This window comes from Aythya fuligula, chromosome 3 (genome assembly GCF_009819795.1).
Source record: "Aythya fuligula isolate bAytFul2 chromosome 3, bAytFul2.pri, whole genome shotgun sequence".
NCBI lineage: Eukaryota > Metazoa > Chordata > Aves > Anseriformes > Anatidae > Aythya > Aythya fuligula.
The window spans coordinates 23557962-23572964 of NC_045561.1; the positions used below are offsets into that span (position 1 = coordinate 23557962).

A 15003-nucleotide genomic window follows, 5' to 3' on the forward strand; every position below is an offset into this window, starting at 1 on the left:
TGATAACTCCCTTTCTGCACTTTATGAAAGAAATCCAAAGTTACTTTGCAGTCATGCAGCATGCATCATTATTTAGATTTTATCAGACAGATTTTTGATAGTTTTGAACAGGAACAGAAAAAAAAGTTACTCCCAACTAGTGCACTGAGAGAAGCACCTGGCTCAGCACATCCAAGGTAAATTCTGGAAAGTTCTATTATATAGAAAGCACATAAAAATAAACTTGCCTTCCATAAAGATCCTGTTCCAGTAGATTTTTCCAACATGATTTCCCCCAAGAAATATTAGGTTTGATAAAATCAACATCGAAGTGCAAACAGATGCTAGGACGGCATGAAGTTGACGACGAATTCTTGGCGAGAAGAAATGCTCCTGAGGGCCGAAACAAAAGGTGCAGATGAACTTAACAACCCCTACAATTTTTCAAGCAATGTTAAAAAAAGACATTGTAGTTATGACAAACAACTTTTATACCAAAGTTCAAATCCTTACTGAACAGATCCCAAAGCTTGTAACATATCTAGCAGAACTCCCACCAATGCCATTTAGATTAGGGTCAGATTTTATGATATAAAGCAGTGTTAAATTGTAGTTAGGGGTGGAAAGGACCTCTGGAGGTCACTTAGTCCAACATCCCTGCTCACAGCAGGGTTGTTAGCTAGAACAGATTGCCCAGAACTGTACCAAGTCGAGTTTCTTCCCCCACACTATTAGGTACCTACACACTTTGTGAGACACCCCTGAACCTTCTCTTTTCCATGCTGAACAGTCCCTGTTCTCATATGTCAGATGCTCAAGTCCTCCCTTCATCATGTTTGTTGGACTCACACCAGTATATCCATGGCTTTCTCATACCAGGGAGCCCAGAACTGGACATAGTTCTCTATATATTCTATATCTTAATTCTTTGCTTCTTAAATGTAGTCTTTGAAGAAATTTTGCTGATGGATGTGAACACTAACAACAAGATGCTGGGGTGGATAAAACTATGCAACAGATTCCAGTATGGAGTAAAACACACCACTACAAATCAAGTAGCATAAAATATTTTGAAAGTCAATAATGCTTTGGTTGATTAATAAGACTTCACTGAAAGATTCCAGAGTCAGATCAGAGTGGGTTATTGGAATGAGTCTCTTAATAAGCAGGTATTTCCTTATAAAAGTGACTTAAATATACATGCAATCCCAACATTTTTTTCATTGCAAGTATTACTACTCATATTCAAAAAGTATAGATACCAGTTGTAAAGCTCTTGGTATTGTCCTAATGATACAAATAAAGCAAGCCTCCCTCCGTCATATACTAGTGTTACTTTTTCTACATTTATGTTTTCCTTTATCACCTGAGGTGCAAGTGCAGCAAGTGCAGTTCTGCAAATTGCAGAAAGGCAGTGAAAGAAGAATGAGAAAGTTTTAGCTTCTTCCAATTCTCAGTTGTTAAATCGTAAAAATCATTATAGCACAATAAGGGGAAATACTGCCTCATTACAGTACTGCGTAAGAAAAAAAATATCTTGTTCATCATGTCCCCAGGCTGCAAGCCTCTTTACATAGTGCCTGAATCTGCAAAAGACTGAATGGTTCTTGCAAAGTGATCAAAGTGATGAGCATTGCCAGTGTATGGGAACTAAGGAAAATATCACGAGGTGCTTAGCCTTCAAGTCATAAATGTTGATGTTGCAGAAAACAGTCTTGTGACTGTAGTATTAAAAAAAAAAAAAAATTATAAATGCGGTAATAAATCTGTAATAGCTGCAGCCAGATTAAAATTCATGCTCAGATACCTGAACAACAGACCTAAAAATACATTCCCAGACAATTACATTGCCAGTTTTATACGCATCAAAACAAATGTTTCAACTTATACATTATTAAGTCACAAAATTTCGAATGAATTACAAGCACGAAAATATAATTTTAACATATTAGTGCAGAGTACTTCTCTGGTATCTAGTGTAGGAGTCTATCTGAGTCATCACAACAATGGAGATAGATACGCTTCTGTCAATCTGTATGCACAATACTATAGTAGCTGATCTTCCATATAGCACTGGGAAAAACATTCATATATGAACACAGGGATTGAGACTTTCCTCTAAAAACTCTGGATCAAAACTAGGGCATCATAGGGAAAGGGAGGAGAATTTAAGGTAAGTATATAAACATTCACAGACACGGGCAGTTAGTGAAACAACTCTTTCACTTCCTAGTACTTTGCATTCCCAAAGATGCCCACAATGTTCTCCTTCAGTCACAGACGGGTAGAGGATATCTTGTCTCCTTCTGAAATGCAGAGCATGAACGTGTATTCCCCTATATAAAAACATAAACCTTTTCAGAACACATAAATGTACACACACAGATGAAATGTTCCAAATCTAGCCAGTAAATACATGTTAAAAACTAAGATTAAATAAGGGATAGTTATGGTCCTTTTGTGTTATGACCTTCTGTGTTCAGAGTCACCAAGCTTTCCATCTTCTTACACCATATTGGATAATTCTGACTGAGTTGTAGGTTATTTACATAGTCTACCACCAGATCTATTTTCACTCTCCTTTTCTCTAACAAACTTCTACGTCAACTCCATAGAGAAACAGTTTCAGTTAGGAAAAAGCGTTAGAGATGGGCAATCCATCAGACAGTGTGTGTTTGACTGCATTTTCCACCAAGGCACTGATTAGACCTGTTAAGTTTGTGAGGTCTGCCTGTTTTGCAACCCAATGCAGTAAGACTAAGAAAAACAACATGTCTAGCTATAAAAGCTCTGACGCTTTTTTTTTTTTTTTAATGAATACAGTTACTAAAAAAATAAATAAAACTGTCACATATAATGTATCACCCTCTACAAAAGTGCTATATGTTAAACAGTACAAATGAACTGTAGTATGTACCATAAAAGCATCTGGTCATTTATAAGATATAAAGGAGTAGTTTAAGACAGGAACAGTTTAGACAAACATCAAGCCATTTCTGGGCTGTACTGTAGCTAATTTCCATTAACTTTGCAAGGCATTGATCCAAAAAGTAGCACAAATTTTCTTGAGGGCCTTTGATTTGATGTCTCTGCAGCTTCTACCCAGCTGCAACAAAAGTTAAAAATTTAAAAGTTCTTTAAAAATCTCATGTCATCTAGAAAAAGCTAACTATAGAAGTACCTGAGCAGTTATTGTGCTCAAATTATTACACTGGAAGCATTAATTTAAGTATGAAAAAGGACTGAGGCTGGTCTTGATAATCCATTGTAATGTTTGTGATTTAAATATCTGCTGGCATATAGATTTTTTCTCAACCTACAAGTCATTTTCATCAGAGCAGACAAAATTTTAAAAAATAAATAAATCACACCCACAGTTCTTCACCGTTAATGCCTTTAACAATAAATTCCATTGGTACAACACAAGCAGCTGTTACGGATTTGTGGTGTTTCTCTGGAAAAGAAGAAGCTGTCTCCTTGTTTTGCTGTCTCCTTCTCTTCTCTCTTCCTGTTAGAAATACTGCCAGGAGAGAAAGTGGTGAAAGAATACCTTGCGTTAAAATGACAGTGAAGCTATAGTTGCCTGGATGATACCCGTAAATTTACATTTCTTCCTTGATGCTCTGTCTTACTTAGAATCACAGAATATCCTGAGTTGGAAGGGACCCACAAGGATCATCAAGTCCAACTCCTGGGTCTCCAAAGCACCAACCAAAAAATCAGACCCTGTGTCTGAGTGTGTTGTCCAAATGCTTCTTGAGCTCCAGCAGGCTCAGTCCTATGACCACTGCCTTGAGCAGCCTGTCCCAGTGCCTGACCACCCTCTGGGTGCAGACCCTTTCCCTAACCCCCAGCCTGACCCTCCCCTGTCCCAGCTCCATGCCATTCCCTCGTGTCCTGTCGCTGTCCCCAGAGAGCAGAGCTCAGCGCCTGCCCCTCCGCTCCCCTCGTGAGGGAGCTGCAGGCCGCCATGAGGCCTCCCCTCAGCCTGCTCTGCTCTGGGCTGAGCAAACCAAGGGACCTCAGACACTCCTCATGTGTCTTCTCCTGACTATTCACCATCTTTGTAGCCTTCCTTTGGACACTCTCCAACAGTTTTATATCTTCCTTTTACTGTGATTCCCTGAACTGCACACAGTACTCGAGGTGAGGCCGCACCATTGCAGAGCTGAGCAGGACAATTCCTTCCCTCAACCAGCTGGCAGTGCTGTGCCTGATGCACCCCAGGGTACAGTTGGCCCTCCTGGCTGCCAAAACACACAGCTGGCTCATATTCAACTTGCTGTCAACCAAAACCCCTAGATCTCTTTCTGCTGGGCTGACCTCCAGCATCTCATCCCCCAGTCTGTATGTACAGCCAGGGTTGCCCCTTCCCAGGTGCAGAATCTGGCACTTGTTCTTGTTGAACTTCATACTGTTGGTGATTACCCAGCTCTCCATCTTGTCTAGACCTCTCTGCAAGGCCTCACCACCCACGACGGAATCAACAGCTCCGTCCAATTTGTTATCGTCCACACACTTGCACAAAAAAACCCCTTCAAGTCCTACAAACAAATACTTTATGAAAACATTGCATTGAAAATGACTGGTCCTAAAATGAATGCCCGGAGAACCCCACTAGTGACAAGTCATCAGCCTGATGTAACCCCATTTACTATAATCCTTTGGGCCTGAACTGTCAGCCAATTTTTCACCCATCTTATTTTACTGTTATCTAACTGTATTCAGGTCATTTTGTCTTGGAGGATACTGTGAGAGACAGTATCAAAAGCTTCACTGAAATCCAGAAAGATTACATCAGCGGCCTTCCTTTGGTCAACTAGCAGGGTGATCTTGTAGTAAAACAAAATCAAGTTTGTTAAACATGACCTCCCCCTTGTGAATCCATGTTGGCTGTTACCAATGACTGCATTGTCCTTCAGGTGTTTTTCAGTAACTCCTAGAATCATCTTCTCCATAATTTTACCAGGCACTGAAGTAAGACTGACAGGCCTGTAATTGACAGGATCTTCTTTCTTGCCCTTCTTGAAAGCCAGGACCACATTTGCCAGCTTCCAGTCAAATGGGACCTCTCCAGATTACCAGGACCATTGAAAAATAATTGAGAGAGGTCCCACAATGACTTCAGCCAGCTCTCTGAGTACTCTGGGATGAATCCCATCAAGCCCCATGGACTTACACGCATCCAAGTGGAGCAGCAAATCCTGCACAAGTTCAGGATTGACTGGGAGTTTATGGTTCATCATTCCCACAGTCATGAACTGATCACTATTTGTGATATAGTCACTATTTGTAACCTAACATCAATACTTCATAATACTTTACTTCTACTAGACACTTTTTATCTCCTAGTGCAACACAGATGGACTGTAGCCTTTAAAATACACATTACCAGGATACTCAGTCCAGGGGCAAGCAATATAACACAGGAGGTGATTTTAAAAGGTTAGCTCAGGCCACCTTTCCTGGAACTGAATGGAGTTCAGGCTGGTATTTCAGTCCAGTTCCTGCTGTAAATAAAGATTGGCTGTGGACATCATTTTTGTCTGATGTTGGGAAAGACCTACCTCTGCATGCTGGTGGGTCTGGTAAAATTTACTACCATCAGATCTCTCTCAAACTGGCCCTCTGTTATCTTAAAAAAAAAATGGTACTATTGTAATGGGGTACCCTGAAAAGTAAATTCGTGTACGTGTTTGAGATGGGTGAAAGAAGACAGGGCAGAAAGGCTTTGCATTGTCCAAACACTCCTATTCCTAAATCCATTTCCCATTATACATGCATCTCATATTTAACCCCTAATTGAAAACTATGCCAGAAATAGGAAGTGTGTATAATAGCTGTTTCTTGGGAAAGACAGTTTATGAAGGACAATATGCACCGGAATAGATTATTTAGATTAGAATTAAGAGTCAAGTTAAAGTACACGGAAGTTGGAAGTCAGATAAATACTCCTATTTATCTCTTAAAATGCTCTTATTTTGCTTACTTTGCAAGGCAATTACATCACTATCAGTCAAAATGGTTTCAGGCAGCTCAGCATCATTTTAAAGAACTGAGGTGAACTAGAGCTCATCCACAAAAGATTTGCATATTCACTGATATACATGGTACACTGATATTACTGAATGGCATGGAGTGAAGAAATTGAGGGTCAAGAAGTGTTTTTCCTAAATATGTTTACACCTCACAGTTAGTCAACAAAAGAGAAAATACTTTGGAGAATGTTGATAGGAATACATATCCATCCTCCCATTTAGAAGCTGAGGGACACACAAGATGGAATTTTGCACAGCAGCCAAAACCAGGCAGTCCTGTACCAAATATCACACTAAAATCTTCTTTTACAGAAATATATTCCTCAGTATTTTATCAAAGACCCAATCCTACACCTTCCCACAGCAAGCATTCTTATTCTGTACCTTTTTCTAGCAACAATGGTGGCACCATGGTGATTTGGCATGCTCCAAATGCTCTTTATCCAGAGGGCTGCTGAATTTGCTTGCAGGAGCTTGCTGCAGTAGCTTATTCTGGGAGCATGTCACATGCCATGCTGTTTCCAGGAGGGCTCAGGAACTGGGGTGCACCTTTTCCATCACACTAAAAATCAGCTTGATGATGGGATGACAAACAACAAGAAGCCTTCCCTAACAGAAATTACTTGGTAAGTTCTTGGTAAGCACTCAGAAGATGGAATAGACTTAGTTGTGCTGCATTCACAATGCAACTCATTTATATAGCTGCACTGGGACAGATTAGAGCGAACTTCTACATAAAGTCAGTGATGTTATCAAGCTTGTTCATACTGAGAGTATTTAAAAACTCCCATGTAAGTGAAATAAACTTGATGAAATTTAAAGAAGCATACATCTTCATGGAGCAAAACAGAGATTCGCAACATTTATTTAATTCTGGACTACCCTTCCAGAGAGTTGATATTCAAAGCATAAAAGCACGGTAAAATTGGAGAAGCAGTTGAGTATTTTTCATGGGAACATATGCACTGTGGAATAAAACTGTCAGATACTATGGCCAGAGTGACATGAAACGTGTGCTTGATACCACAAGCTTCAACAGTACAGATGACATTATTTTCATCTGCCTTTGGTCTTCAAAGGGTAAAAATACTCTGGTACAATTTTTAGTAGAGCTGTTATTTTTTAAACATAGAATATTTCATTACTATCTGCTCTGCAGATTTCATCCTCTCCCACCTATCCCTATCAGTCAACTTATCCATAAAAATCCTAAAATAGGAGAACAAAATGTGCAATATGTTTTGAGGAAAGCAAGCAAATTATCTATCATGTATGTAACACCTAGTCCCTCCATTATTTTTTACTGCCTTTCCCAGTGTATGAGGGGTGAGTATGCTCCCAAGGTTACTAAAGATCCACCCCTTCAATTTCCTGAAAGCTTTTATTAGAGAAACAACTTTTAAAATAATTGTGGGATGTTTCAGTCACTGCAGTACACCAGGTGCACGTGTGGTGGCATTATGCGTATCAGGAAAATCAATGGAAAAAAACCTCACATTGCTTATTGGAGTTCCTTTTACCATTCTAATCTAAGGACCTTTGGTTTTCACTGCCCATTGCATCACAGCTAAAGAGTAAGGCCTGTACTTGTTTACTTCTCCACAGAAGCCAGAGAGACCATCCAGCCATCTTAAAAGCCCTTTTAAGCGTTTTCTTTCAGAAAATATCCATAGATAAACACAGGCCGACTCTCCGAAGCCCATCCCTGAGCCCTGGGGATCACCCTCATTGACACATGAGCAAATACCTCGATGCACCCCTTGAATCTGGGTCATCCGCAATGCAGCCATTTTCCAAAAATAACGGCAAGGCAGAAAAGCAAGAGCCCGGGAGAAAAGCTGAAAGAGAGCGAGGAGCAGATGGGACAGTGGGAAGGGAAGCGATACATCCTGACTAACAGTTATTGGCTATTTTATCTATCTGCAGTTAGGCACACTGAAAATGGAGGGCAGGGTGTGACTGAGCAGCTGGGGGAGCAGATGGGATGGAGGAAAGGCTGAAAATTGTCACAAAGCTCTGCCAAACCGAATGTTGATTTATTTAATTTTTAAAGTGAGCAGTAGAAATGAAGATGGGCTGGGTCCTGCTGCCACCGAGCAGCAGGGCAACTTCTAAAAACACTTGTTAATACAAATTGTCAATGGGTAATAGTGACAAAAGCGCAAGTGAGAGACTACTGCAGAAATGGAGGCAGTATATGTGCTCATTAATAAAATGTTGGTAGAAACCAGGCTTGAGGAGCAGCAACAGCAATGGAAAGGCAGCTGATGAGAGGCTGACATGTCCTTGTGAGACCTACTCCTGCACTCTGAAGCTCAAGGACAGCTGTTGAATAGGCCATAGTAGAGACTTTACTACAGAGCAGAACACAAAAAGCAACACAAACAAAGAATTTAGGTTGAATACCCAGACAAAACATCCGTTTATGAAATAATGCAAAAGAACTTGTGGAATCTCCAGGGCTGTAAGAGTAATAAGATAAGGAACAGGCCTGCAAGTAGAATGTGAACAAGATGCACTACCAGATCTCATCCATCTACAATGGCCACAGCGAATGGAAGGATAAATTTAATTTCCCACCAGCATATATTGTACTCTTCAGTAATCGTGTAATCATTCCTGTTTGCTCCACTCTGCATCTAGCTCTAACCCAGACCCAGCCCTTTACTTTTGTTTGCTTTATTTTTCTGGCATCTTGTTGTGCTTGCGGTCGTTCCCTTCCTTCTCCTAAAGTCTAACTATGGCCTGAAGTAATCTGTGCTTCCAAGGCATACACTTTCCTTCCAAAGCAAACAAAGATTAGCTCCTGGAAGGTTCACACAGGAAGCAGGGAACTGACAACACTTTTTCTAAAAGGCAGGATGATGCAAATGACCTGTAATTCCCTACAGACAATACATCACTCCTATAAAAAGAGGACCACACAATTAAAATCAAGCAGCTGTCAGTTAAGATCTATGTTCACAAATATAACTTGTTTCTGAATTTAGAAATAAATGCTATATATAGTATTTGAGAAGATACTCATCTTCTCTATTGATGCCTTACTAAATATTCACTCAACAAAACGTTGTCTTGCACTAGCACCAGCTCATTTTTAGCTTTTCCAAAAGATCTACATTTATAGCACCGCTCAGCAAACAGCCAAACCCCCTTCTGTTTGAAGAAAGCCTCCTACCAGCTCGTATGTATGCACCACACTGACGGATGCATGTGTGAAAGTTTGACATACACAGAAGTAAATTTCTGTGCTTGCTCTTACATTTCCTCATCACCCTCAAAGAACCTGCCTAAACATTTTTTTAAAAAGTGGCAGCTTGTGAAAAGTGCAAAATGAACAGCATTGAAATGCACCATCCTCAAGGAATCTAACCAAGTAACGGCAGCGTACATGTTTCTATAAATGTGCCTTACCTCTCCGCAAGGAAGACAGTTTGCAAGGGTTGTGCACTCTCCTGTGTCCAGGTCAACATCCTTATTTTTGTTCTTCTGGTTCCCACTCTGCCTGTCCTGGCTCCCTCAGATCCTTTATCCCATGTTTTCATGTTTTTACCTTTTAAATTCTCACCAAAGTGGGACAGGATCTAACTTGTCTAATCAGTGCAGAATTTTGCACAAGGTCCTGCCCTTTTGGTTCTCCTGCACTGCCACTGTGAAACTGTTAACAAATAAATAACACACAGTAATAATCCCTACGGAGACATCTGATAAACACTCTCAGCAAATTCAGACCTCATTTTCCACATGGCAAGTTCCTGTAGCTCAGAGTTACGCTGTGCATTAATGCATACAGCTCTGAAAGGCATAGAAGAAAGACAAAAGTGTGCAACCCACTCCTTGGTACTTTAACTTGCATTTCCATAAATGCTAGTATCTATTATCTGGACTAATTTTTAAGGTGAACAAGGCTGTACTGATGTAACAGTAACAAAGAAGTACATCATCAGCATCACTCTACCTTCTTCGCACCCCATAGCATGGTTTACTTGCTTTTAAAGCCACATTATGGCCAAAGTGCCAGAAAACTGCCTGATGTCTCCAAAGCAGAACAGGAAGTAAATAATGCTGGTAGGTGGGAGAAACATTTATTTTTTACGGTAAATGGGTAGTGACGGGGGGGCTTCCCAGCTGACATTGCTGTCTGAAGGAGAGCAGCAATCATCTGGTTAAAGACAGATGGAAAATGACTACAGTTTGTCTACTGCTGACATCAAAAATAACCTTTCTTGCACAGATTTGACAAAAAAAAAAAGGGGGGGAAGTTTGTACTCAAAAGATAGAAACAATAGAATGTTATCTCTGAAATCTTATTGCAGGCACTTTTGTCATTAAAGCCTATATCATATTGCATCTTTGTTCCTAATGCAAAACAACACTTACCAGATTTTCTTTGTTACCAAGTCTGGGGCAAGAAGTTCCCTAAGTAAGGAAACTAGAGTCAGAGTGCAAGTGTGTGTGTCTGTGTTCCTGCATTTTTACAAGGGCTCTCCAAATATTCTGGGATCCACTTACATGAAGATAAATGAACCCTCACAACAAGAAGGTGGAGAAAGGAGAAAAAAATCAAGCAAAGCAGAAACATGGCAAGAATTTCTTGACTCAGAACTACTGTTGGCAGAGCTAAAAGTAATTGAAAAAAAATCTAGGATACATCAGCCAGCCCACGTTCACCTTTGATGGTCTTTCAGAAGCTCAGTATGAAAGAGCACCTTGATGACTCAGCTTGCTGCTTCTGGTACCACACGTAATGACCAGTTGTCACAAATCTGCCCTGGCTAATATTTACGTCTAGAGAAAGGAGTTTCCACTGATTTTGAGTCCGAGTATATCCACTTTGGATAGTAGTGATTTCTGGTTAGACAACTCATATGGCTGAACTCAAGGTTTAGAGGGAGGTGTCTTCACCCCAGGTAGAGAGCATTTGACCACTGGGTCATTCCTCCAGGGATGCAGGATGCCTTCTATTTGCTATTCAGAGCATAACAGCAAGCCCTATTCACTGGTTGGGGTTTTAACATTATAGATGATATCTGTATCTCAAAAAAGATTTCAGCACTACAGACAAACAGTCTGATTAAGGGACTTTGTTCAATTACCTTGCCTTATGTTATTACAAATTCTCAGACAGTTGAAGAGACAAACCCAGCAGAAATCTACAGCAAGTACATAAGAGGATTATGAAGAATGGATCATCAGCACTGCCTGCCACTTAACTGAATTACCATGTTGCAATAAAAATATGCATGAATTACACAAAACTATTAGTAAAGGAGAAAAGGTGAAACAAGCTTCTGAAATTAGCAACCCAGTGCTATAAATACTCTTTCCATCAAATGAAGCAAAATAAAGATCAAAGCCTACTATGTGCTGAAGAACAGCTGAGAAGGGTCTTTATTTATTATGAAGATCTTGTTAAAGATCTGATTTTGCAAGGTGGTCTACATACATACTTTCTCCAGATGAGTTTGAGATGTTTGGTCAGATCTTGCCACTGATAGTGGCAGAAGGAAGTTTTACAGTTTTGCCGTGGCGACTTTAAGTGAGTTATACTTGCAAAAAGAAATTTGTCATTAAATGAGAGTTCTGTTTTCTTAACGTATCTAGGATTCAGTTGTGAAATTCAGTGTCTTTATTTTTGATTTGACTGAGTTTGGGCCCTAATAGAGGGCTAAGCAATTCCTGAAGCAGGACCTAATTGTTTTGTTTGTCCCACTCTATACAGGGAGGCTCAACTTAGTACTACTTACTGCTCAGGTATGCTTGCAAGGGAGAAATTCCAAGCAGTTAGTAAGCGCCTCCATTCCCACTTCCCATCTTTGACTTCTGTCTCTCACTTTGTACTGCTTTCGGTGCTTTTCCAGAGTCCAAACCATGAGACAAACCATCTAACAATAAAATAATCATAGGAAGTGAAGTTTTCTGCTGGAGTAAAGAGCTAAGTCAGCTCAGCAAAGATTCCAGCAGAAAGGAGTGCAGAGAAGAAAGCAGTGGAACTGCAAAGAAGGGAGGAGAAAGGGAAATTCAGCTCTTTCCCTTTCAATAGCAGTGAGTTGTTAGATCAGCTTAGTACCCTGAAGAACCACAGCACAGAGGCTGGGCTCACCAGGCAGTATCTCTCCATGTTCCACTCCAGCTGCCTGCAGGATCACTGCACCATTTATTATGGATAACGATAGAACTTTTGATGCTCTGAGCAGAAGAAATAGGGCAGGCCAATTAAAAAGATTTAAAAAAGGAAAAAAAAAAAAAAAAAAAAGAAAAGAAAAGGCAGACCAAAAGAACCCTGACCACACTCAACCTTTTGAAAGACTTCTAAAATCCTGTTCTCACCAATGCTGAGACTGCCAATTATCATTAACCATGTCTCTAGTACCCAGAACAAAAGTGATATTTTGACCATAGAGACAAATATATGGATTTTTTTTTTTTTTTTTTTTTTTTTTTTTTTTTTTTTTTTTTTTTTTTACATTTTATAAGAGGAAAAAATCCCCTAATGTTACATACTAACCAAAACCACAGACGTTATAGAAAGTATTTCCCCTTTTACAAAGAGGGGAAAAAAGGCAGTTATAAGTGAACTGAAAAGGATTTAGTGGCACCTCATCACAGCCATAAATAAAAATTTAGAAATCAAAGTATTTGATGCTTCAAAAACAAATAAATATAAGGATAGTAAAAAAAAAATATTTTTAAATTAAGTTAAGCTTAAAATTAGCTGGCTTCTCAAATTGAATTACTAATGGTGTATTTAGTTCCTTACTACATAAAGCTAGAAATAAGCTCAAACTAGAAATTCATCATAGTGTGATTTTTAGAAGAGAGATTTTTACATCTCAATTAAAAAAATTCTTATGAGACTGAATGACATGTGTTCACTTTACTACAAAAGAACTAAGAAAATAAATGCTACTGTTTCAATTAAGATTAAAACATTAATTTTAACAATCTGCCAACTTCACCCTCTTTGCTCTGTCTTCTTCTGAACAATTTCCAAATCCATTAATTTAAAGATGTTGTCAGCTATTCTAAGGTTTAAATCATTCTAAATGTATTTTTAAACCAAGATGTCATTTCTTGTATAGATCTCTATCTTGTTTTCCTTCAGGAAAAGAAGGAGGGGGGGAAATGAAATAACTAGAAAAATGATAGCCATTAGCATTTTTGTCCAGAAATTTGATCCATTATTTATTAAAAGTCATTACAAATCTCATCACTGATTTCAAATGAGTTACTGCTGGGGTCTCTGTTCATCTGTGGGAAATTAATACAGAATCAGTGAAACAAAACACTACTTTGCTTCGTATGGTTCTAAATAGCTCATGAAAAGTGAAAACAAAGGACTGACAAAAAAATCCTGTAAAACTCTCCCACGTTAATATACAGTTCCCACATACACCTTAGCTCACAATGCACAGCATTTATTGTTTGATATACAATGCTTTAATAAAAAGAATTAAAATGTTACTGCATTCAACTCTAATTTTATGATACCCAAAAAATAATCTTTATGGAGAAAAAAAGATACACAGTTAACTTCTCAGAACAAAACTCACTGAAACACGAAGTTCAAAGCAGTGTAAGTTGACAACTACATTAAAAGGAGAATAATCTCTTTTAGAGCTGAAACCAGGAAGCTAGGTACTGTTGTGCAACCAGTACAGATTCTAAATTTCAGGTCCAAATTTATGGGTCAGAAAATTTACTGTTTTCAGTAAATATTTGTTTATATGCTGAATTTACTTCTCATAAATAATGCTTACTATCCCTTGCTTATCCCCGTTCGATATGCCTGAGATGACATTTAAAACCTGTCAGATTCAATTTAAAGCTATAAAAGTGGTTTTTGCCCATACTGTGCTAGGTTTGATGTGCTGAGATTTAAACTACCATGAAATCCGCATAAATGCAGGGTCCGATTCTTTTTATACGTATTCTTAGTCAGCATAGGGATTCAGTGAAGGACAGTAATCAAACGCGCTTTATTTAGATTTCTTTTGCAAGAGAATTGAGGGAATATAGCAGGGAAAAAAACAGAAGCACTTTTGCTTTAATTACTGTTGTTATTTGTGATCCCTTCCATTTAAAAAAAAAAAGCAGAATTAAAGTTCAAGTTTTTTTTTTTCTATTTTTTTTTTTCTTTTAATAATATTTTACCCAATAAGTACCTCCAGCTCAACACAATTTTTTAAGACAACTTTAACAACAATACTGGAGGGGTAAATAAACTGGTTAAAAACCCGTAAATCTGCACTTTGTGTTTATTTAGAAACTCATTTGCTATTCTGGGGCTAAAATAAACTTTCCTTTTCAAAAATAGCCTTCAAGAGCCAACACAGCAAATGAGTGAAGCACAAAGCTTACAAAGATTTCATCTGATGAACAGATGAAATTTAAGTGAAACACCTTTTCTCAGAATGAGGTTCTCAAAGTCGCTGAGACAGGCTTGCTGAGACAGGGTTATAGGAATGCTTGCAAAAGCCAGATTACAAGGAAACAAGGAAATTTGTAAAGGACATTAGAGAACATGCAGCTCATTTTTGATGGAAGTGATATTTGTTATAATTCCACCTCTTGATAAGGAAGAGCCAAAGCCCAGCTACTCATCTGCTCTCCAGCCTCAGCATTTGACAAGAAAATGGGAGTTTGTTAGAAGAGTGCAGAGGGAGCAGTGAGGGGCAGTTTACAGAGACTGCAGCTCATGTTGTTGTAGAGAAACTTTCAAGGCACAAGGCAAGGTATGACTTAGCCATAACTACATGTGGCAAGGTGTGCACCATCTAGTAACCCCAGGGAACATATTTTTCCTTATGGTGGGCGCTCATTCAGATGCTAAAATGATTCATAGTAAAAATGCTCATTTCAGCAATATTTCAAGGAAAGAAGAGAAAGTACCTCCTCAGGAACATCTACAGCTGTTTTTGAACAGAAATGGAAAACCAGGGAGTCATGGAAGGCACTGAATAGGCCTTTAGAAACACTGGATGAC

At 39.0% G+C, this 15003-nt stretch overlaps 1 protein-coding gene across 1 annotated transcript in view; it reads right to left on the reverse strand.

Annotated features, from left to right (window-relative positions):
• The window catches only part of HHAT (hedgehog acyltransferase), a 164431-nt gene that overhangs the window by 64840 nt on the left and 84588 nt on the right, over positions 1–15003 (reverse strand). Inside the window, exon 10 of the mRNA XM_032185507.1 lies at positions 228–372. Coding sequence (XP_032041398.1) covers positions 228–372 — 145 coding nt within the window. The remainder of the gene's footprint in view (positions 1–227; positions 373–15003) is intronic.